The sequence below is a fragment of the Dendrobates tinctorius genome, unplaced genomic scaffold (genome assembly GCF_039654945.1).
Source record: "Dendrobates tinctorius isolate UK_male_01 unplaced genomic scaffold, ASM3965494v1 ptg000231l, whole genome shotgun sequence".
Classification (NCBI taxonomy): domain Eukaryota; kingdom Metazoa; phylum Chordata; class Amphibia; order Anura; family Dendrobatidae; genus Dendrobates; species Dendrobates tinctorius.
The window spans coordinates 8,492,277-8,518,263 of record NW_027361898.1 but is presented as its reverse complement, the minus strand read 5'-3'; the positions used below and the strand labels follow the sequence as shown (position 1 = coordinate 8,518,263).

General features: G+C 42.0%; 1 protein-coding gene across 17 annotated transcripts in view; it reads left to right on the top strand.

Moving 5' to 3' along the window:
- EXD3 (exonuclease 3'-5' domain containing 3) overlaps positions 1-25,987 on the top strand; it is a 503,600-nt gene that overhangs the window by 210,850 nt on the left and 266,763 nt on the right. For 16 of the 17 annotated variants that reach the window (XM_073556078.1, XM_073556077.1, XM_073556076.1 and 13 more), the window contains 7 exons: positions 2,048-2,101; positions 2,684-2,823; positions 3,300-3,400; positions 4,229-4,302; positions 19,822-19,860; positions 20,084-20,250; positions 24,808-24,946. In XM_073556078.1, the coding sequence (XP_073412179.1) occupies positions 2,048-2,101; positions 2,684-2,823; positions 3,300-3,400; positions 4,229-4,302; positions 19,822-19,860; positions 20,084-20,250; positions 24,808-24,946 (714 nt within the window). The remainder of the gene's footprint in view (positions 1-2,047; positions 2,102-2,683; positions 2,824-3,299; positions 3,401-4,228; positions 4,303-19,821; positions 19,861-20,083; positions 20,251-24,807; positions 24,947-25,987) is intronic. The other variant, XM_073556075.1, reaches the window with a different exon arrangement.

Below are 25,987 nucleotides of genomic sequence, written 5' to 3'. Positions count from 1 at the left end.
TCCCCACACAGCAACACACATACAGGCTTTACATTGGGCGTTCAGACACATGCCCCAGGGTGGGTTTGTAGGTGACTGGTCCCACCCATCTCACCAAGTCACCCGGAAGCTTCCCTGATACACAGTAGCAAACCCTCAGCAGTACCTCTGCTGATCAATACACGTTCCAGCTTCCATCACAAGGCACCCACCCTTTTGATACATATTGGCCATTTACAATCCTGCCGCTCACCATTTCCCCATCACAATAAAGGAGAAATGCATGCATGTCTTGGGAAGCCCATACAGTGCCCCCTAGCTGTCACAGGGGTCACTGCATCACAAGTGCCTTGTGAAAGTATTCAGCCCCCTGGAACTTTTCAACCATTTCCCACGTTTCATGCTTCAAACATACCAAATGTAAATTTTTGGTGAAGAATCAACAAGTGGGACACAATTGTGAAGTTGAACGAAATTTATTGGTTATTATTATTTATTTATTTATTTATTTATTATTTATTTATTTATTTATTTATTTATTGGTTATTATTCGACCCCTTTAACTTAATACTTTGTTGCGCCACCTTTTGCTGCGATTACAGCTGCAAGTCGCTTGGGGTATATGTCTATCAGGTTTGTACATTGAGATACTAAATTTCTTCTTTTTGTTAGGTCAAGGTTACTCTGACATAATCATATGGGAGCTGGTTGTGGAATGAGTTAGGTTTTTAAGCATTGTAGGAGATCCCCAACATCTTCGTCCCTTGAGGTCCCAGGCAGTAGATGATATTGTTGTCATGTTTCCGATTTGATTTTACCTTTCTATTGAAATTAAACATGGCATGTATATTATCATCCATCAGACCAATATTAAGTTGAAGAGGTTAGAATGACCTTACAGTGATGTTAGTGAATGTGCTATGTTTGTCCCTTCGCTACATAGTAACATAGTTATTAAGGTTGAAGGGAGACTTTAAGTCCATCTAGTTCAACCCATATCCTATCCTAACTTGCCCTAACATGTTGATCCAGAAGAAGGCAAAAAAAACCCATGTGGCAATCAGTAAGCTTCACATTGGAGAAAAAAATTCCTTCCCGACTCCACATACAGCAATCAGACTAGTTCCCTGGATCAGCGCAGTATTAAGGAAACTAGTGTATATACCCTGTAATATTATTCTTTTCAAGAAAGGCATCCAGGCCCTTCTTAAATTTTAGTAGAGAATCACTCATTACAACATCATATGGCAGAGAGTTCCATAGTCTCACTGCTCTTACAGTAAAGAATCTGCGTCTGTGAGTATGCTTAAACCTTCTTTCCTCCAGACGTAGAGGATGCCCCCTTGTCCCCGTCACAGGACTAAGAGTAAAAAGATCATTAGAAAGGTCTTTGTATTGTCCTCACATATATTTATACATTGTAATAAGATCACCCCTAAGCCTTCGATTTTCCAAACTAAATAACCCCAAGTGTAATAACCTGTACGATGCAGAAAATATATCTTCCATAAATAGTAGATCGATGCAAACCCCAATATCCATCACTGACTACTGGCTCCAAAATATCTCAGACAAATCCTTTGAACAGAGGAAGCTTTTGCCTTGAAACTGTATTTCTCCGCCTCTGCATAAACTAATCACAGTCTTGGTGGCTGTAGATCTTCTGTAATTACCTGGTCACTGCAGTAGGTCTCTACTTCAATAGAGGTTAGAATTATTTTCTCTCTTGCCCAGTTATAATTAAACCCATATTTTCAATGTCAGGGTGATACTTTCCCTCTCCGGGGATGTCTGTATGGATTTTATAATGTTTCCTCTAAGACAATATGTATAATCTGACAGTACCGTGTGGCATGCAGGTCAACATCTCTGTATGGATTTTCTATGTCACTGAGAAGCTCTTGTCTTATGAAATGTACAACTTTATCCTACACTCATACAATACATTAATAGTGAGCATCCAGCAGGTATACAAAGTGCTTGGTGCAAAAAAAAAAAAAGATTTAGGTGCTTTTTAAGAAACGTCTTTACATGTGTAAGTGTAACAACAGTTTGTTTTTTTTCTTAGGCGGCCATTCTGAGTATAAAACTGAATCTGCAGCCTGACCTAGACCTGGAGCAAGTAAGTAGTGACTATTACTGCACTGCAGATATGCATGCTGGTGAGGAGAAAGCTCCCTGGTCTCTGTATGGAGGTCGCTGCCAGCTTGTAGGTCAAAGGCCTTACATTTTTCTAGAAATCAAATATATAAGAAACAGCATATTCCCCATCAATAACAGCTGACGGATTGAGACCCTGAAGCCAAGCAGCAAACGCAAAGCAGAGTAAAGTGGTCGGTTATTTGGAAAGACTGTGATGTCATCCACCTAGAGGTGGAGAATTGAGGTGATGTCACTATAAATTTTGTCCCAGGCTACTCTGAAGTATATTAGTTAGGTGTAATGGGCTTTCCAAAGTCAGGTAGGAGACTGCTGACCTAGGATGATATGTGTATTCTGTTTTGGGATCATAATAAAAGAAATGCTGATTGGAATATTGCTTTTTCAGCAATATGCCAACCATTTTTTTCTTTTTGGATAATAGTACTATAAAAGTGGATTCCATATGGACTTATCAAAGGGTTAGCCAGCTTCCCTTCCTCCATCTTTCCGCATTCATGTTACATTTCATATCTAATTCTACTCTCCACCTCCCTTCTTGAAGATGTGTGCTCCTTTGCTGCTGTTGGACAGAATTAATCTACTGGAGGCGTATGTGTCCGGCCACCCCGAGCTGCAGAGCCAGCTGCTCCAGATGTTGGATCGATGGAGCGATTCCAGTTTCAACCCCAGGAAACTGAGCAAGTAAATATAATCGGTAGAATCTCTTTAATCAAGATCTCTGAGCTGATTGTTGTCAGGCTGGGTTCAAACAGGCAATGTGTAACTGCAGTAATCACATTAAAAGATCATAAAGTTTTTGCTGTTCAATCTCCAGCTCCATTTGATGATTTTCCGTTGTATATACGACATTCCCTATGTTTTCTGTAGGCTTAATTGCTTGTTGTTTATCATTGTCTGTCCTTTCTATAATATAATCATCTCCATATAGCCACTTGAAGCTCAGCTGGAAGCAGATAAGCAGAGTTGAAGCAAGAAGGAGTGTGATGGAGTCTGAGTACATCATACACCAATAAACAATGCAACTCAGCTGGAGTCGCACACAAAGCATAGAAAGTGTCTGAAACACATAGTAATTATGTAGCAAGTCATGGAATACACTTTTTGGTGCATTTAGCTGGATAAAGTCCCAATGTCATCTCTTGTGATCTTTGTTTTAGAGAGTATTCGGGTCTTCCCCCTGTTAAACCTGACAAACTGAATTTGAAGACTCTTAGCAAACTGGCGTTTCGGTTGCTGGAAACCTATAATCTGGATCCAGGTGAGTGAGATGACGTCATGTCTGAACCTTCTCTTGGGTGTTATAATACAAAAGAAGCGGGCGGCACCGCTGTTACCGTGTTTGGATCCGTGGCTTGCAGCAGGCAGTGAGCTCACATCCAGGGTTTCCGGGTGCTTGACCTCGTAGCAATCCACTAGTATTTTCCAAATAGAAAAAGGTCGCACTCTGCGGGATAGTTGTAAATATTTATTGACACATAATTACATGTCACGTCGGGGATGTGATAGTGAGAGTGTCATATGGCTGACAACGGCCGTTTCACGCTACTCAAGCGCTTCCACGGGTCCGCGGAAGCGCTCGAGTAGCGTGAAACGGCCGTTGTCAGCCATATGACACTCTCACTATCACATCCCCGACGTGACATGTAATTATGTGTCAATAAATATTTACAACTATCCCGCAGAGTGCGACCTTTTTCTATTTGGAAAATACTTCTCTTGGGTGTATATGTCTGCGTTATTGCCTCATCTATGTCTGCAGTGGATGGCTCCGACATGTGATGCTGTATACACCCAGTACTTGTTTTTTGCAGGATGCACATACTGTATGTGCTATTGCTGTGTCCAGAAATGTCTGATCTAAGGAAATATAAAATTAATTAAATTGTTTGGTAAACGCCTTAAAGAGAAAAACAAATTGGACACAGAATTGCAGTTTTTTGGCCATCGCAACGCTGCAAAAAAAAAAAAAAAAAAATGCAAGAAGTGATCAAGACAAATTTACCCCAAATTGGTATGAATAAAACACAGCAGATCGTTCTGGTTAGCTGATGCATCCTGATCTATGGATATATTTTTTTACTTTCAGCTCTCTGCACAAACATAGTGAACCAGCGTCACCTGGGGACCCTGAAATACCTCATGTACAAGAGATTTGTGGAGGTAAGTTTCTGTCTGGCATCCCGCCTGCACACATACATACATTACTGGAGGAATCTCTGTGCAGCGTGAAAGTAAAGTTAATCTTTGCAGCTTTTGGAAAGCTTGTTGTAATTACAAAAAAAACATTCTTAAAGGGGTTCTCTAATATCCTTGTTTTAGAATGTTCCCCTTAGTGATGAGCTGATCAAAGGGTCTCCTGCAATTGGGACATCACAGGACAACTGAGGATTTGCACATTTTGCAATGAAATCAGTGGTTTTCACCTAGCATGTTTTCTTCTTTTTGAACTTTCCTCTTCTAATGGGATATTTTAAGTAGGTCTGATCTACAGATATGTGCCCTGTGTGATGCAGAGTATTCTAGGAAGAGGGAGGACATGATGTTTATATCAGATTAGTTCTGCCCTCCTCTAAACAACGTAATTTATTATAAATTAGTGTCAGATCACTGGACCGAAAGAAAGTAGTAATGGGCGTCTGCTCCGCTGGAGGCTTCTATGGACTAAAAGGAGCAGTGTGTTCTCTATGTATATATATATATGTGTGTGTATGTATATATATATAGATCTAGTCATATCTTGTGGTTTGCCTTACATGACTGATATTGTGATCTTTTTGCTTCAGCTCTGGAGTATAATACAGGGTGTAACTCAGGATCAGTACAGGATCAGTAATGTAATTTATGTACTCAATGACTGCACCAGCAGAATAGTGAGTGCAGCTCTGGGGTAGTATACAGGGTAACTCAGGATCAGTAATGTACGTACACAGTGACTACACCAGCAGAATAGTGAGTGCAGCTCTGGAGTATAATACAGGATGTAACTCAGGATCAGTACAGGATCAGTAATGTTATGTTTGTATGCAATGACTGCACCAGCAGAATAGTGACTGCAGCTCTGGAGTATAATACAGGATGTAACTCAGGATCAGTACAGGATCAGTAATGTAATGTATGTACACAGTGACGCCACCAGCAGAATAGTGAGGGCAGCTCTGGAGTATAATACAAGATGTAACTCAGGATCAGTACAGGATAAGTAATGTAATGTATGTACACAGTGACTGCTCCACCAGAATGGCAGGCACGGTACTGCATAAGGAATGTGCATCTGACTGTAGAGCCCCCGGATGACATTCATCCACTCAATGCTGACTTTTATTTCCCATTGACTTGCATTGGGGTCGGGTTTCGGACGAAACTCCGACTTTTTTTTGTCTTGGTCGGACCAGTTTCATCTGAAACGAATTTTGTTTCATGAAACCCGATCCGACTAAAGTCGCTCAACTCTAATTATTGCCAGTTAAGCTAATGGCTGAGTGGTTAAATGCTTGGGCTTATGGAGCAGCAAATGTGAATTCTAGCCCAATTGAAAGTAAACTTTGTTCCCCAAAAAAGAACACTGAAATTATAGGCATCTTTCCTACCCAAAAGGCGGTTCGGTTAACGATGCAATACCCAGAAGACACATCCGTAACCTACGCGTCATTTGACAGAGCAGTTGATCTCATGCGCACAGCAAGGCCTGGTGCCCTGCTGGCAAAATCCGACAAAATTAGCTTTCCACCTCTTGAACGCTTCCACTTGTTGGGCTGTAAGGTGGGCCAGCCGTTTTATTGCGACATATGCCTACCGATGGGCTTCTCCATTTCCTGTCACTTTTTCATGCTTTTCAGTATCTTCCTAGACTCAGTAGTGCCTCACGAAACAGGCAGCGAGTCAACAATCCACTACATCGATGACTTTTTGTGTTCGTCGGGCCTAGAGACTCTAAACTTTGTTCCTTCCTTCTTCAACATATTTCTCGACGCTTCGGCGTTCCACTATCGCCGGAAAAAAGCGATCGGTCCGTGTAATGTGCTCCCTTTGAAATTGATACCAATAAAATGATTTTCCGCTTAACGTTGGATAAATTGCAAAAAACACTGCAAACGGTTAAAAGTTTCCTCGATGAAAAGAAAGTCACCCTTCAGCAAATGCAGTCCTTACTAGGTTAACTCAACTTTGCTGTCGCGTTATGCCAGTTGGCAGGGCCTTTTCACGCAGATTATCATTAGCAACAAAGGGCATCGCCCAGCTGAGCCACAGAATCAGACTTAATCGCTCACTGAAAGCGGATTTGCCCATCTGTAAAACATTCTTGGAATCCTACAATGGGCATACAATATGTGTCATGTCACAAGAAACGCTAAGCAAGGAGCTAGGTCTGGCAGTGGGTGAAGATATCGCAAATGGCTTTGTCGCAATCTACAAGGACCAATGGTGCAAAAGCAGCTGGCCGGACCTATGGATCTCAGCCACCTTGGGCCGCAACCCTGTTTTATTGGAGGTTTTTGCTATAGTAACATCAGTCGAACTTTGGGGTAAAAAATACAAACATCAGATTTTTAACCAAAAAAACGGGTACTGCTAAATGCTCGAACAGTTTGTCCACTTCATCGCCACCAGTTCTCGCACTGTTGCGCTGCCTTGCACTATTATGCCTTAGGGACCCGTTACATTTAGCGATGCACCAGCGATCCCGACAATGATACGACCCGGTCAGGATCGCTGGTGCATCACTAAATGGTCGCTACTGAGCTGCCAAACAGGCAGATCTCACCAGCGATGCAGCGACGCAGCAGCGGTCGTTACTTACCTGTCAGACGCAGCGATGATGACGTCCTCCAGCCGCGTCCACAAGTCGCTCGTCGGCGCCAGCAGGAAGCTGCCGACGAGAAACGGCCCAGCGATCAGCGATAGCCAGCGGGGGAGCCGGTCGGAGGTAAGTGTCACATTTAGCGATATCGCTAGCAATATCGCTGCTACGTCACAAAATCGGTGACGCTTTAGCGATATTGCTAGCGATATCGCTATGTGTGAAGCCCCCTTTAGACACAACATCTGGTGCCGAGCCAGAGTGATGTCTACTGTGGATGATAAGATGGTTAACTCTTTGTTGTCTTCCAATTACCAGGCCTTCAAAGTCTTCCTTCCCAGCGCAGAACCAACATGCCTACTGTGTCCTCCCTCCCTCTGGGACACGGTGGCCAATCACTGATGCCCTTGATCCGTGCCTCAGTGACACCGGCTACCTGGCAGGTTTATGATAAGGCATGGGAAGAGTGATGCTCGTTAATTAAAGGAAGACCAGTCGATACGTGTGATCGGGCGAGATGCGACGTGGTAGTAGAACTCCTGAATCAGCTCAGGCGTAGAGGCGCATTGGGTACATTAGCGCAGCGGCATTTATCGGGAATAGCCTTTTTCTTCCAGCTAATGGAATGGGCCGGTGTAACTAAATATTATTTCATAAAGTAAGCCGTTAAAGGCTGGAAAAGGCTTCAACCTAGTCAGGAATGTCGTCGCCCCGTTTCTTTAAGTCTGTTATATGATGTTATCACAATTTCTAAAACGTTATGCAGGACACAATACGAGTCAACCCTAATATCTACCGCGTTTGCAATCGCAAAATCGAGGAGCTGCGAATTAGTGAACTAGTGCCGCATTCTAAAACAGCAGTAGTAGGCGGGTTAATTAATGAGGGTCTTGTAATATGTAGCGACGCTTTGCGCATTAGAGTGCGGAAATCCAAATGTGATCCCACCCGTAGAGGGTCGTGGGTCCTGGTCAAGGCTTTAGACGGCCCCATATGCCCTGTTAAAATAGTTCGAAGCTACACGGTTATAAGACACGCGAGTAGATTATTTCTCTCATACACCAACGGGTCCCAGCTTACTAAGTATCAATTTCACACAATTTTTAAGCAATGTCTACAAGCTGTCGGTGTAAACCCTAAAGAATACGAAACGCATTTTTTCAGAATTGAAAACAAGCAAATAATTCCAGCGGATGCTTCCTACTTGGCCATAAAATTCATTTTATTTTTATCTTTTAAAATAGTTCCATGTGGCAGAAACCCAAATATATACAGGGGGTCAGAAGAAAAAAAGGGCACACTGCTGCTTTATGCGTTTATGCGTTTCCACCTTACTAGGTCTTCTTCTAGGTCTTAAGTGTGAGCAGTGTTCAAGATAGTAATATACCCTGCTTCCAGGAACTTGATCCAATTACAAAATTTGACTTAATTAAAATAGGGTGTATACCCTTACACAGGGATAAAACTTTGTTAAATACAAAATGTACTACATATTTAAAGCATATCGTTGCAAAGTGCCCTTATTTTTATCTAATACATTATTATTCACATCTTATATTTATTCTTAGATATCACAAAATTTACCATATGAACAAAAAACAAAAAAAGAAATAAATAAAAAAAATTTTAACAAAAAAAAAAAAAGGAAAAAGGATGGAAAATTCAAGTGTTTTTATATATATATATGTATATTTACCACTGGAAAACCTGCCATTTAGAATTGTCTGATTAAATCTAACCTATTATTCAGTCCATTGTAAAAATCCAATAACTTTCACGATTTAATAAAGTCAGGTCGTGGGTCCTGGTCAAGGCTTTAGACGGCCCCATATGCCCTGTTAAAATAGAAGCTACACAGTTATAAGACACGCGAGTAAATTATTTCTCTCATACACCAACGGGTCCCCGCTTACTAAGTATCAATTTCACACAGTTTTTAAGCAATGTCTACAAGCTGTCGGTGTAAACCCTAAAGAATACGAAACGCATTTTTTCAGAATTGGAGCGGCCACTGAAGCAGCTAGGGCCGGTGTAGCAGAAGCTGAAGTACAGAGATTGGGCCGTTGGAAATCCGCATGCTTTGCAAGATACATAAGACCAGACCTGCTATAACACATCTTGTCTCTTACAGGAGGTCATAATCCCACAGTATGGGTATTGGGACTTATTGGGCGTGCAAAAGAGCTGAAATACACCCCGGTGGAAGAAATTTTTACTTCCAACGACTAGAGGTCAACTGGAGAGGCTTCAGAGGGCTCCAGTGGTGTCAAATCTTCCAGGAGGTGGTAAAAATTGCAAAAATGGCCAATGGGCCGCTGATATTGGTGTTACATGCTGGTGGTAATGATCTGTGCAAGACAACAGGTGCTGAGCTCTACACAACAATGAAAATGCATATAGAGCGGTTTGTTTGTTTTGCACCAGATCTGGTGGTGGTGTGGTCGGACATAATAACACGAGCAGTATGGCATGGAGCTAAAGACCTTAAGACCATCGACAAATCAAGGAGAAAGATAAACGCGAAGATGGCAAAGTTTGTCAAAGAGAACTACGGCATCGTGGTTCACCACCACAATCTGGAAAAAGAAATCTCACTCTTCCTGAGACCGGATGGAGTTCACCTTACAGATATCGGGCTAGATATATTTTTAACTAATTTGCAGGATGGTGTTGAACAGGCTTTAATGATGTTGTGTGGGGGTCGGAGTCCTGTGTAGGTCATACACATGATCCTCCATGGCAGTAGTGTAGAAGGGGGCAAGGTTCGTAACCTCTCATCTGCTACTTGCCCAGCGGTCAGTGACTGGGCTTCCAGCTATGAGTCCGTTGCGAATTTGTACTTGCCTCTCTCTGCTTATTAATAAACTGTGACCGAACTGTTCAACCCATCCATGCTTGTCGGTGTTTTCTTATTACGGGATTGGTGGGAGGCGGGTAGGCATTGCTTACGACACACAGGTCTCTGCAGTCTAGCGAGTGCAACTCTGGAGTAAAATACAGGATGTAACTCAGGATCAGTACAGGATCAGTAATGCAATGTGTGTACACAATGACGCCACCAGCAGAATAGTGCGTGTAGCTCTGGGGTATAATACAGAATGTAACTCAGGATCAGTACAGGATAAGTAATGTATGTACAGAGTGACTGCACCAGCAGAATAGTGACTGCAACTCTGGGGTATAATACAGGGTGTAACTCAGGATCAGTACAGGGTAAGTAATGTAATGTATGTACACAGTGACTGCACCAGCAGAATAGTGAGTGCAGCTCTGGAGTATAATACAGGATGTAACTCAGGATCAGTAATATAATGTATGTACAGTCATGGCCAAAAGTTTTGAGAATGACACAAATATTAATTTTTACAAAGTCTACTGCTTCATTTTGTCTAATGGCAATTTGCATATACTCCAGAATGTTATAAAGAGTGATCAGCTTAACAGCAATTACTTGCAAAGTCAATATTTGCCTAGAAAATGAACTTTATCCCCCAAAACACATTTCAACATCATTGCAGCCCTGCCTTAAAAGGACCAGCTAACATCGTTTCAGTGATTGCTCCATTAACACAGGTGTGGGTGTTGATGAGGACAGGGCTGGAGATCAATCTGTCATGATTAAGTAAGAATGACACCACTGGACACTTTAAAAGGAGGCTGGTGCTTGGCATCATTGTTTCTCTTCTGTTAACCCTGGTTATCTCTAAAGAAACACGTGCAGTCATCATTGCACTGCACAAAAATGGCCTAACAGGGAAGAGTATCGCAGCTAGAAAGATTGCACCTCAGTCAACAATCTATCGCATCATCAAGAACTTCAAGGAGAGAGGTTCCCTTGTTGCCAAAAAGGCTCCAGGGCGCCAAAGACCAGCAAGCGCCAGGACCGTCTCTTAAAAGTGTTTCAGCTGCGGGATCGGGCTACCAGCAGTGCAGAGCTTGCTCAGGAATGGCAGCAGGCAGGTGTGAGTGCATCTGCACGCACTGTGAGGCGGAGACTCTTGGAGAAAGGCCTGGTCTCATGGAGGGCAGCAAAGAAGCCACTTCTCTCCAGAAAAAACATCATGGACAGACTGATATTCTGCAAGAGGTACAGGGAGTGGACTGCTGAGGACTGGGGTAAAGTCATTTTCTCTGATGAATCCCCTTTTCGATTGTTTGGGACATCTGGAAAACGGCTTATTCGGAGAAGACCAGATGAGCGCTACCACCAGTCTTGTCTCATGCCAACTGTCAAGCATCCTGAAACCATTCATGTGTGGGGTTGCTTCTCAGCCAAGGGAATGGGCTCTCTCTCAGTCTTGCCTAAAAACACAGCCATGAATAAAGAATGGTACCAGAATGTCCTCCGAGAGCAACTTCTCCCAACCGTCCAAGAGCAGTTTGGCGATCAACAATGCCTTTTTCAACATGATGGAGCACCTTGCCATAAAGCAAAGGTGATAACTAAATGGCTCAGGGAACAAAACATAGAGATTTTGGGACCATGGCCTGGAAACTCCCCAGATCTTAATCCCATTGAGAACTTGTGGTCAATCATCAAGAGACGGGTGGACAAACAAAAACCTTCAAATTCAGACAAAATAAAAGCAATGATTTTGCAAGAATGGACTGCTATCAGTCAGGATTTGATCCAGAAGTTGATTGAGAGCATGCCAGGGAGAATTGCAGAGGTCCTGAAGAAGAAGGGTCAACACTGCAAATATTGACTTGCTGCATTAACTCATTCTAACTGTCAATATAACCTTTTGTTACTCATAATATTGTTGCAATTATATTTCTGTATGTGATAAAAACATCTGAAAAACAGACATAAAAACCAGAGGCTAGCAGATCATGTGAAAATATAATATTTGTGTCATTCTCAAAACTTTTGGCCATGACTGTACACAGTGACTGCACCAGCAGAATAGTGAGTGCAGCTCTGGGGTATAATACAGGATGTAACTCAGGATCAGTAATGTATGTACACAGTGACTGCACCAGCAGAATAGTGAGTGCAGCTCTGGGGTATAATACAGGGTGTAACTCAGGATCAGTACAGGATAAGTAATGTAATGTATGTACATAGTGACTGCACCAGCAGAATAGTAAGTGCAACTCTGGGGTATAATGCAGGATGTAACTCAGGATCAGTAATGTAATGTACAGTTGAAACTAGAAGCTTACGTACACTATATAAAAAGACACATTTGCATGTTTTTCTCAATATCTGGCATGAAAGCAGAATAAACCTTTCCTGTTTTAGGTCAATTAGGATTACCATAATTATTTGCCAGATGCCAGAATTGTGAGAGAGAGAGAATGTTTTAAGGCATTTTTATATTACTAGCTGCAAAGTTAAAAGTTTACAAACATTTCATTAGTATTTGGTATCATTGCCCTTAAACTGAATGACTTGGGTCAAATGTTTGGGATATCCTTCCAAAAGCTTGTCACAATAGTTAGTCCGAATTTGGGCCCATTCCTCCTGATAAAACTGGTGTAACTGATCCAGGTTTGTAGGTCGCCTTGCTTGCACCTGCTTTTTCATCTTTGCCCATAAATTTTCAATAGGATTGAGGTCAGGGCTTTGTGACAGCCACTCCAAAATATTGACTTTGTTATCCTTAAGCCACTTTGTTACCATTTTGGCAGTATGCCTCAGGTCGTTGTCCATATGGATGACCCATTTCCACCCCAAGCTTTACTGGCTGATGTCTTGAGATGTTGCTTCAGTATTGCCACATAATCTTCTTTTCTCATGATGCCATCTATTTTGTGAAGTGCACCAGTCCCTCCTGCAGCAAAACAACTTCACAATATGATGCTGCCACCCCCATGTTTCACAGTTGGGATGGTGTTTTTAGGCTTCTCTCTTTTTCCTCCAAACTTAACGATGGTCATTATGCACCAAAAGTTTAATTATAGTTTCATTAGACCACAGGACACGTCTCCAAAAATTAATGTCTTTGTTCCTTTGTGCTTTTGCAAACATTAATCTGGATTTTTTATGTTTCTTTTTGAGTAACTGCTTCTTCCTGGCAGAGTTGTCTTTCAGCCCATGTTGATACAGTACTCATTTCACTGTGAATATTGACACAGTCTTACCAGCTTTCACCATCTTCTTCACAAGGTCTTTTGCTTTTGTCCTTGGGCTGATATGCACATATCAGACCAAAGCACGTTCATCTCTTGGACACAGAACCCATCTTCTTCCTGAGCAGTATGATGGCTGGACATTCCCATCTTGTTTGTAATTGTGTGCAATTGTTTGTACAGATTAACGAGGCACCATCAGGTATCCTGTAATTGTACCCAAGGACGAACTAAACTTGTGCAAGTCCACAATACTCTTCCTGATATCTTAGCTGATTTCTTGAGGCTTTCCCATGATGCTACGCAAAAAAACAGTGTGTTTTAGGTGTGCATTAAAATACATCCACGTGTGTCTACGATTAACTCAGATGTTACCAAACAACCTATCAGAAGCTTCCAAACACATGACATGATCATATGGGCAGTCCTGAATTGATTAAAGGTATGTAACCTTTTGACTTTGCAGTAAGTAATATAAATGCCTTAAACATTCTCTCTCTCTCATTAGTCTGGCATTTGGCAAATATTAATATGGTAGTCCTAATTGTTCTAAAACGGGAAAGGTTTATTCCCATCTCAGATATTCAGAAAAGCATTCAGATGTGTCTTTTTATATAGTGTATATAAACTTCTGGTTTCAACTGTATCTGCACAGTGACTCCACCAGCAGAATACTGAGTGTAGCTGTGGAGTATAATACAGGAAGTAACTCAGGAAAAATAATGTAATGTATGTACACAGTGACGCCACCAGCAGAATAGTGAGTGCAGCTCTGGAGTATAATGCAGGATATAACTCTGGATCAGTAAAGGATAAGTAATGTAATGTATTTACACAGTGACGCCAACAGCAGAATAGTGAATGCAGCTCTGGGGTATAATACAGGATGTAACTCAGGATCAATACAGGATCAGTAATGTAATGTATGTACGCAGTGACCGCACCAGCAGAATAGTGTTTGCAGCTCTGGAGTATAATATAGGATGTAACTCGGGATCAGTACAGGATCAGTAATGTAATGTATGTGTGTGGTTCCACTATTACTCCCCAGCAACATGCCCTCTGTCTTGGGGTCATACTTGACTCCGAGCTTTCGTTCGCCCCCCACATACGATTACTGGCTCTCTCTTGTTATCTGCACCTCAAAAACATTTCTAAAATTCGATCTTTTCTTACTTTTGACTCCGCAAAAACTCTTAGGCTGAGTTCACATGTGGCGTTTTTTTTCGCGTTTCCGCGGCGGTTTTAACCGCGCGATTTTGCAGCGAAAACGCGAAAAATTAGCATCCCATGCATTCCTATGGGATTCCGCAATGCTGTGCTAATGCTGCAGTTTTTACCGCGGCGGAATCGCTTTGCGGTAAAAACCGCAGCATGCTCATTAATTTGCGGAATCGCGGCGATCCCGCACCCATAGGAATGCATTGTTCCGCTTACTTCCCGCATGTGCCTGTGCACACCATGCGGAAAGTAAGCAGAACAATTGCGGATGGTACCCACGGCCCGGAGGAGAGGAGACTCCGGGCTTTGGGTACCATATCCCTGTAAAAAATAGAATTTAAAAATAAAAAATATTGTTATTCTCACCTTCCGACGTCCTGTGCAGCCTTCCCGCTTCTCTTCACGCTCTCGTTCCCAGTAGTCCTTTGCGAAAATGCCCGCGATGGCGTCCGTTCTCGCGGGATCGCGAAGTCTCGCTGTCATTCGCCCGACGTCATCGCAAATTACCGCGAGACATTGCGATCCCGCGAGAACGGACGTCATCGCGGGCATTTTCGCAAAGGACTACTGGGAACGGCTGCGCGGGACGTCGGAGGGTGAGAATAACACCATTTTTTATTTTTTTTTTACATTCTATCTTTTACTACTGATGCTGCATAGGCGGCCTCAGTAGTAAAAAGTTGGTCACACTCGTCAAACACTGTGTTTGACGAGTGTGACCAACCTGTCAATCAGTTCTCCAAGCGATGCTACAGATCGCTTGGAAAACGCTAGCATTTTGCAAGCTAATTACGCTTGCAAAATGCTAGTTTTTCCGCTGGAAAATCGTGGGAATTTAAAATGCGATTTTCCCACGGACTGGAATTCCGGAATTCTCGCGGTAATTTCCGCGAGAGTTCCGGTACGTGTGCACTTAGCCTTACTGTTTCTCTTACTCATTATCGTCTCGACTATTGTAACTCTCTTCTAATCGGTCTCCCTCTTACCAAACTCTCCCCCCTCCAATCTGTCTTGAATGCTGCACCCAAGATCATATTCCTTGCCAGTCGTTACGCCGACGCCTCTACCTTGTGCAAGTCATTACACTGGCTGCCCATCCACTCCAGAATCCAGTACAAACTTATTACCCTCACCCACAAAGCTCTCCATGGCTTAGCACCACGCTACATCTCCTCTCTTGTTTCAGTATACCACCCTACCCGCGCCCTCCGTTCTTCTGATGACCTGAGGTTAGCATCCTCAATAATCAGAACCTCCCACTGCCGTCTCCAAGACTATATGCGTGCTGCGCCAATTCTTACGAATGCACTTCCCAGGTCAATACGATTAGTCCCCAATCCCTACAATTTTAAGCGTGCCCTGAAAACGCATTTATTCAGACTGGCCTATCGCCTCAACACATTAACCTAATCTATCTTTGTGTGGCACAGCCAAAAGTTTTACCATAACCAGGTTCCCCGCATCATGTTCCCACATGCTTTATACATCCATTAGCCCTCTGTGTCTGTACTGTTACACACTTAACATTATGGCTGGTCCATACAATCAGGGGAACTGTTACCACCCACCTTTCGTGTCTACCTTTTTTCCTCCTAGATTGTAAACTTGCGAGCAGGGCCCTCATTTCTCTTGGTATCTGTTATGATCTATGTGATTATTGTTATGCTGTAATGTCTATCGTCTGTACAAGTCCCCTCTGAGATGTAAAGTGCGGCGGAATATGTCAGCACTATAGAAATAAAATGTATTATTATTATTATTATTATTACAGAGTGAATGCACCAGCAGAATAGTGTTTGCAGCTCTGGAGTATAATATAGTATGTAACTCAGGACCAGTACAGGATAAGTAATGAAATGTATGTACACAGTGACTCCACCAGCAGAATAGTGAGTGCAGCTCTGGAGTACAATACAGGATGTAACTCAGGATCAGTGCAGGATAAGTAATGTATGTACGCAGTGATTGCACCAGCAGAATAGTGAGTGCAGCGCTGGGGTATAATACAGGATGTAACTCAAGATTAGTAAGGATAAGTAATGTATGTACAGAGTGAGTGCACCAGCAGAATAGTGAGTGCAGCTCTGGAGTATAATACAGGATGTAGCTCAGGATCAGTTCAGGATAACTAATGTAATGTATGTACACAGTGACTCCACCAGCAGAATAGTTAGTTCAGCTCTAGGTTATAATACAGGATGTAACTCAGGATCAGTAATGTAATGTATGTACACAGTGACTGCACCAGTAGAATAGCGAGTGCAGCTCTAGAGTATAATACAGGATGTAACTCAGGGTCAGTACAGGATAAGTAATGTATGTACACAGTGACTGCACCAGCAGAATAGTGAGTGCAGCTCTGGAGTATAATACAGGATGTAACTCAGGATCAGTACAGGATAAGTAATGTAATGTATGTACACAGTGACTGCACCAGCAGAATAGTGAGTGCAGCTCTGGAGTATAATACAGGATGTAACTCAGGATCAGTACAGGATAAGTAATGTAATGTACACCGTGTGCAGAATTATTAGGCAAGTTGTATTTGAGAGGATTCTTTTTATTATTGAATAACAACTATGTTCTCAATCAACCCAAAAGACTCATAGATATCAAAGCTTAATATTTTTGGACGTTGGAGTGGGTTTTTTTTTAGATTTGGCTATCTTAGGAGGATATCTGTTTGTGCAGGTAACCATTACAGCGCAGAATTATTAGGCAACTTAATAAAAACCAAATATATACCCATCTCACTTGTTTATTTTTACCAGGTAAACCAATAGAGCAACACAAAATTTAGAAATAAACATTTCTGACATTCAAAAACAAAAAAAAAATCAGTGACCAATATAGCCACCTTTCTTTACGATGACACTCAAAAGCCTTCCATCCATAGATTCTGTCAGTTGCTTGATCTGTTTACGATCATCATTGCGTGCAGCAGCCACCACAGCCTCCCAGACACTGATCCGAGAGGTGTACTGTTTTCCCTCCCTGTAGATCTCACATTTTTGAGGGACCACAGGTTCTCTATGGGGTTCAGATCAGGTGAACAAGGGGGCCATATTATTATTTTTTCTTCTTTTAGACCTTTACTGGCCAGCCACGCTGTGGAGTATTTGGATGCATGTGATGGAGCATTGTCCTGCATGAAAATCATGTTTTTCTTGAACGATACCGACTTCTTCCTGTACCACTACTTGAAGAAGGTGTCTTCCAGAAACTGGCAGTACGTCTGGGAGTTGAGCTTCACTCCATCCTCAACCCGAAAAGGTCCCACAAGTTCATCTTTGATGATACCAGCCCATACCAGTACCCCATCTCCACCTTGCTGGCGTCTGAGTCGGAGTGAAGCTCTCTGCCCTTTACTGATCCAACCTTGGGCCCATCCATCTGGCCAATCAAGAGTCGCTCTCATTTCATCAGTCCATAAAACCTCAGAAAAATCTGTCTTAAGATATTCTTGGCCCAGTCTTGACGTTTTATCTTATGTTTCTTGTTGAAAGGTAGTCGTTTTTCAGCCTTCCTTAGCTTGGCCTTGTCCCTGAGTATGGCACACCTTGTGCTTTTTGATACTCCAGTAACGTTGCAGCTCTTAAATATGGCAAAACTGGTGGCAAATGGCATCTTGGCAGCTTCACGCTTGATTTTCCTCAATTCATGGGCAGTTATTTTGCGGCTTTTTTTTATCAACACGCTTCTTGCGACCCTGTTGGCTATTTGCCATGAAACACTTTATTGTTCGGTGATCACGCTTCAAAAGGTGGACAATTTCAAGACTGCTGCATCCCTCTGCAAACATCTCACAATTTTTGACTTTTCAGAGTCCATCAAATCTTTCTTCTGACCCATTTTGCCAAAGGAAAGGAAGTTGCCTAATAATTAAGCACACCTTATATAGGGTTTTGATGTAATTAGACCACACCCCTCCTGATTACAGAGATGCAAATCACCTGATTTACATAATTGGCAGTTGGCTTTCAAGCCTATACAGCTTGGAGTAGGACAACATGTATAAAAAGGATGATGTGATCAAAATACTCATTTGCCTAATAATTCTGCACCCAGTGTATGTACACAGTGACTGCACCAGCAGAATAGTGAGTGCAGCTCTGGAGTATAATACAGGATGTAACTCAGGATCAGTACAGAATAAGTAATGTAATGTATGTACACAGTGACGCCACCAGCAGAATAGTGAGTGCAGCTCTGGGATATAATACACGATGTAACTCAGGATCAGTAATGTAATGTATGTACACAGTGACTGCACAAGCAGAATAGTGAGGGCAGCTCTGGAGTATAATACAGGATGTAACTCAGGATCAGTAATGTATGTACACAGTGACTGCACCAGCAGAATAGTGAGTACAGCTCTGGGGTATTATACAGGATATAACTCAGGATCAGTAATTTATGTACACAGTGACTGCACCAGCAGAATAGTGAGTGCAGCTCTGGAGTATAATACTGGATGTAACTCAGGATCAGTACAGGATCAGTAATGTAATGTATGTACACAGTGATTCCACAAGGAGAATAGTGAGTGCAGGTCTAGAGTATAATACAGGATGTAACTCAGGATCAGTACAGGATAAGTAATGTAATGTATGTACACAGTGACTGCACCAGCAGAATAGTGAGTGCAGCTCTGGAGTATAATACAGGATGTAACTCAGGATCAGTACAGGATCAGTAATGTAATGTATGTACACAGTGATTCCACAAGGAGAATAGTGAGTGCAGGTCTAGAGTATAATACAGGATGTAACTCAGGATCAGTACAGGATAAGTAATGTAATGCATGTACACAGTGACTGCACCAGCAGAATAGTGAGTGCAGCTCTGGGGTATAATACAGGATGTAACTCAGGATCAGTACAGGATCAGTAATGTAATTTATGTACACAGTGGCTGCACCAGCAGAATAGTGAGTGCAGCTCTGGGGTATAATACAGGATGTAACTCAGGATCAGTACAGGATAAGTAATGTAATGTATGTTCACAGTGACTGCAACAGCAGAATAGTGAGTGCAGCTCTGGGGTATAATACAGGATGTAACTCAGGAACAGGAGAGGATAAGTTGCATAAAGATTTTACAAAACTGTTTCATTTTTTCTATAATGTCTGTGGAAATAATCAGCAAGTGTTGGTGCTTGCCCTGTCCCAACATCAGTAGAATCTGACTTGATGGAGTGATCCATATCCAGCCTCTCACTTGCCTTATGTAATGTGTGTAGGGTAGTCCTGTAGTTTTGGTGGACTTTTCACTCAGCCATTTTAATAGGTCTGTCAGTTTATAGTGGAAAAGATTAATTGACCCTTATGTCCTATGGAATAAGGTGCATGGATGATTTTCTGAGATCTTTGCTTGTATGTCAAATCTGGATACTAGTATAATACTGTAATGAGCCAATGTGATGAAGGGACTACACATAAATGATTGGATCTACGCCATAGGGTTAGCTTACAGCTCTATAGTCAGTGGCAATTTTTTGGACAGCTGCATTGGATCCCTTTGTTTGGGAGTTGCTCACGGTGGATGGAAGTCTCAGTGTGCTTCATAATGTTTCTCCTTTTCCAGAAAACAATGACACAGGAGAATTGGGCCGACCACGTGCAGGTAACTCTGCTTTATATAAATTTGGGGATTTTGATCTCTGAAGTATTTTTCTTTCCTAAAAGGGAGCAAACACTGGAAATTGCAAAGTACCTTTGAGAAAACTTTATGATGGGTATTTGCTGAATGTACTGTCCCTTCATTCTTTTTGCTCATCTTTCTGAATATTGACCACTAGAATTTACGATTGAAATGCTTGGTTTTTTTTTGCTTTTTCTTTTTACAGAACACAGTTGCCGGGAATGTCTGGTTGCAGGAACAATGTATCACTCTGTTGTGTCGGTATAGTGGTCTACAAACAGCCGGGTTCTGGGCTCTGAAATTCAGGATGCCCAAAGAATCTCTTCCTCAAAATGTGGCAGATATCCTCCAGGACATTTGTATTCAGGAGACGTGAGTGAGATCTCTGTCATATTATATACAATAATGCAGCTGCAGCGATTTTCATGGCTGTAAGTTCTTTCATTGCATTTAACCTTTAGGCGGACATGATTACCCCTGAACCCTATAGTGGTCTTGGCCTGTAGCTGTGTAGACTTGCATATTGACGAGAACAATCTCACATGTATGAGAACTACATGCACTTAGTGAGCTCACTTTGCAAAGAAGGATTCTCACATCCTGTGTGCCAAACAGGTTCCCAGCGCTCAGGTACTGGGGCCAGGGCGTGTAAGAAGCGATATTCCCAGGCCCGAAGCCGCAGTGTAAATACGTACCACCAACCCCACTTGGCACTCCGGACTCATCCGGATCAGAATCCTCTCTGTGCTCCATGAAAATGCACACCATCGCTAAATAAGCAGCACAAATATTGACAAAATGCCGCATGGTATTTGCACAAGTGACCTTAGAGAGCAGAGTCCTGGACAGTTCTATATCCCCATTTATAATGCAGCGTGGGAAGCAGAGGTCCTCAAAAGAGCCATAATTTTTTTGGAAGATTTTTACAAGTTTACCTGTCTGTCTAAAAACCGTAGAAGCTGCTTTACACAACTTAACACATTCATTGCCACGCATGATTTCACAGAAAAAGTGTTGTACGTGTTTGGAATCCATCCAATTCCCATGAGAATCGCTGAAAGACTCTTTCTCCTCGAGTCCTGGGAATATCTGTCTTAACAAGTCTGCACCCATGTCCCCCTCCAGGTCTCAGAAATAAAGGGGGTTTTACACATAGCGATATCGCTAGCAATATCGCTAAAACGTCACTGATTTTGTGACGTTATAGCGATATTGTTAGCGGTATCGCTATGTGTGATACTTACCTCCAACCGGCTGTCCGTCGCTGATCGCGCGGCTCCATTTCTCGTTGTCTGCGTACTGTTGGGCTTCCTGCTGTGACGACGAGCGACGCTGGACGCGGGCGGGAGGACGCCAGGATCGCTGTGTGTGAAAGGTGAGTATCGTGCGCTGCGTCGCTGCTGCATCGCTGTGAGATCTTTCTGTATGAAAGCTCACTAGCGATCATTTAGCGATGCACCAGCGATCCTGAACGGGTCGGATCGCTGGTCGGATCGCTGGTGCATCGCTAAATGTAAAAGGGCCTTAAGACTGTGAAGGGTAGCGGTCAGAAGTTTTTTGTTTTTTTTTTTTGCATAAAATTATGGAAGTTTAAATTTTGGGATAGGAAAAAAAAAATTCCGAAAGTATTTTCTACATGTTACCAATTGATTCAACAGCTTTCCATACTGATTCTCCAATATTCATACACATTTGCTTTAGCTGCATGTGTTTTCAGTGAGGACTGCTACCAGACATCTCTTGGGATCGGCCAACAAACTTGAACCTTCTTTCCCCATAAAATCTGCCATTGAGAGGAGCATCATGGAAAGGGTAAAATGAAGCTATTTGTTTGCTGAGCGCAGCTCATACCTCTGCATCCCTTGTAGTCGAAGGACACTTACGTACAAGGAGCCTAAGGCCAGGTTGTCCTCTTCTTAGAGAACCCCATCTTAAATGCTGTCATCTCCCTTTAAGGTAAATAAATAAAACATACAGTATACTCGCCATTGGGCACTCACCCTTTCAACAATTTTAGCACTGTCTGACTGTTATCCTCTGATGTTATATCACTTGAGCGCTGCTGACGACAGTGGTCTTGGATCGGCTGCAGCCTTCACACTTCCATCTGACGGAATTGTTCCATGTAAGAGAACATATTTGTATGTAACCCCTTCTCATGTACAGCACCATGGAATCAATGGTGCTATATAAATAATAATAATAATAATAATAATAATGAAATCTGCAGCTTTTCAGTGGCTGCTGACATGACATTGTCACCCAAGCTCTGGCAAATACAGGGCCAAAATCACTGGTACAAGGCTGACCATGTTTTACGTGGGGGACTATAGCATTTAACGTGGCCTGATAGGGTGTGCACCGATTAGCAGAACTGGGCACTTTTATCCCCATTAGAATAGAGCAGTGGTGTACACACCCGACCACCACTACAGTCATTTTTTATGAGGCTGTCAAAATGCCAAGTGTAGCTCTCGGCAGCCCAATAGGGAATGAATGGAGTGGTGGTCTGGCGTGCGCACAGCAACTGCATTCTACAGGGGATTTAAAATGCAACCGAATAGAGGTTTCTTTACAACTTTTTACTAGCAGAAAAAAATTAAATATCTCCTGGTCCCATTTTAGATAGATATTTTCTGTAAGTTTCCCTGCTACTTTTTGTAGTTGACAGTCCCTTGATGTTATCTGTAAATTTCCAGTTGTCTTCAGAGTCCATCTGGAAGGAATCGACATCCTGAGTTTATTGCCCTCCTAAACTTGGCAAATGGCTTCACACTTACAATAAAATGTTATCTGTACCCATCTTATCTACCATATCTCACACCACCCTCTGCTAATTGTGTAATTGCAAATTCCTTCTCAATTGCTCCAGACAGATATGTGCTTAATGAAAAGTGACAGGTCTCCTTCCTCCCAAGACCCTGTCATAAGCATTTCTAGAGATTTCCACAGTTGGGCATTGCAGAAGGGATTGTAAAAATATTTTATAGGTTTTTGGGGGTTGGAGTGTTTCCTTAACACCCATTCATTTTCATGTTCTGCTTGATCAGTATTTATTTATTTTTATTTTTTAACCCCCTTAATGACCACCGATATGCTTTTTAACGGCACTGAGAAATACCTTTATAACGCCCACAGTGTTGGAAAATTTCCGGGGTCTCCACTACAGGGGGCAACTGAGACCCCGGAGAACATGTTTTGGGTCGGTTTTTACCATCACGTGATCACCATTATTCACCAAATAACGGCGATCATAAAAAATAAAGAAAAAAGTTTGATTTTCCTTTCATTTCTCTATTCTACTCTATTATGTAGCATACCAGAGGAGAGAAATATGGGGTACCCCGATCCCCCCCCCGGTACCTCTGCCATCCACGATCCTCCTGCTCCATTCCCCGGCCCTCCACGTCATCTTCCTGGAAGATGGGTTGGAGTTGGAAATGGGGGGTTTCCACTGTTTAGGTACATCAGGGGGTCTCCAAATGTGAAATGATGCCCGCCATCGATTCCAGACAATTTTGCGTTGAAAAAGTCAAACGATGCTCCCTCCTTTCTGAACCCTGCCATGCACCCAAACTGTGGATTTCACCTACATATGAGATATTGTTGTACTCAGGAGAAATTGCACAACAAATTTTGGGGTCCATTTTCTCTTGTTACTCTTGTGAAAATAAAAAAAGTTTGGGTCTAAAGTCATTTTTTATGAAAAAAGTTAAATGTTATTTTTTTCCTTCCACATGGCTTTAGTTCTCGTGAATCACCTGAAGGGTTAATAAACTTCTGAAATGTAGTTCTGAACAGTTATTAGAATGGTGTCACTTTTGGGTATTTTATGTCACTTCAAATGTGATGTGGTCCCTACAAAAAAAAAATTAAAAAAAATGGTTTTGTAAGTTTTGTTGGAAAAATGAGAAACTTTTAACTCTTATAACTTCCTAACAAAAAAAAATTATTGTTTCCAAAATTATGCAGATGTAATGTAGACATGTGGGAAATGTTACTTATTAACTGTTTTGTTTGACACAACTCTGATTTGAAGGTTCAAAAAGTTTTTGCTAAATTTTTGCCAAATTTCCATTTTTTTCCCCTAAATATACACAAGTCATATCGAGCAAATTTTACCACTAACATAAAGTACAATATGACACGAAAAAACAGCCTCTGAATCAGTGGGATATGTTGAAGCGTTCCAGAGCTATAACTTCATAACGTGACAGTGGTCAGAATTGTAAAAATTGGCTTAGTCATTAAGGTCAAAATTGTCTCGGTCACTAAGGGGTTAATCAACTAACATGTTTAAAGTCTAAATAAGACTGTAGAAATTATTATCCAAGTCATGAACAGAAATTTGGCACCAAGCCCTCCAAAGAATGTTTAATTGTTAGCAAATCGGCGTTGCACATCCAAAAACTGTCCACTTAATGATCCAAGAATTAGAAAAAAAGACAGACTTTAATGGCTAATTGAAGCATTTACCAGGGTAAATCAATCCATTTAAGGTTCAATTTTTCAAATTTAAAGGAGTTGTCTTATCATGAGGGCGCCATCTTGAAAGGAAACTACACAGTGATCATAATGGCTTCTGAAATCCTTGATGATTATTTGCAGTTAGGGGATCTTTAGTGTTACATGGTGGCCATTCAAAGGAATGATGGTCCCTGTAATCCCTGGATAATCTGGGTCCATCAGAAATTAATCTGAGAGCAAATATTTATTATTTTCATCCAGCTTTACATGTACTGAGGATTGGTTTTCTTCTCAATAGCCCCTCATCCTCCTGTCACATTATTTGTACACTTCCCAAATGTTTCACCTTGTCTCTTGACTTCCTCTTGTCCTCTCCCGACTTCCATTTCTCAATACTTTTATTAATGATTCCCCCCTCCTTCCCCAGCTTTCCCCATCAATAGTTTCTGTTCAATGTTACAGGCTGTCGGAAAGCGAGAAAAACACTGGAGATTCACAAGCCAGAAGAAACCACTTCTACCAGCTTCCTATTCCCAGGAGCAAAGTTCATTTCCTGCAGAATCGCACAGAGTTGTCCGGCTGCAGAGACACGGTCCTGAAGGTAATGAGAAGATGTCCCAGCGTTGTCCGGAATGATTAATATCAGAACATGAAGCCTTTTTCCTGTGTCATCGCTCATTGCATGGAGAGGCTCCAGACTAACACAACTGGGGGTCAGGGTATGGAGTAAAAAGTCAGCAAAATGTAATGAAAAGTTATGTTAAACATCATGTGGCTTATTTGCTCCATACCTTTATTGCCTGCCCTGCAATGAGCGATCTGGAGTAAAACTAACATAAGAAATGCTAATGTGTGTAGTGTTAAATTATCCAGAGATTATGTCTCCACATTGCTGATGAAGCTATAAGTTACTTGTTACTTGTCCCTAGCAGGCAGCCTTCCATGTGAAGGCTGGCATATCGACTATCCCTTTACATTTATTGACCTGTGACACAAGGTAACATCAAAAGTGACCAGCACCAATTTCTAAAGTAAAAGGGTCTGTTACTCTGGCCAGAGATACAGGGAATATTCCCTTCGCTAGATCTACATGGATATACTTTAGCTGCAAGCAGTTGCCACTAAGGGGAGCCTACGAACAACAATTTTAGTTGTAATTAAATTTTAATTCATTAATAATAATTATTAATGATATAATAACAATATTGTATTTAAAAGACGCTTCTTTGGGATTGCCATTTATCTCATATCCCCATTTTCTTTTATTTCGCCTTCAGCAACCACATATAGCTGGAGACCGAAAAGATCCAGCCTACTAAAGTATAATAAAGAGCTTGCAAGAGTAGCGCTACCGCTGTTAGAGTGCAGAAGTGGTTGGTAGTCTAGACAACAAGATTTGAACTATAGAATTAGAAATCTCCCCATTCTTGAGAACAGAGAAAAATTTTTGTTAACCCCTTTACAACCGCCGATACGCCTTTTAATAGCAGCAGTTATGGGTACTTATTCCTCAGCGCCGCTTTTTAACGGCACTGAAAAATAAAGTTATAGCTCCCCCCAGAGTCAGAAATTCTCTGGGGTCTCGACTACCGAGGGTAGCTGAGACCCTGGCGAACATGATTCAGGTCGGTTTTTACCCCCT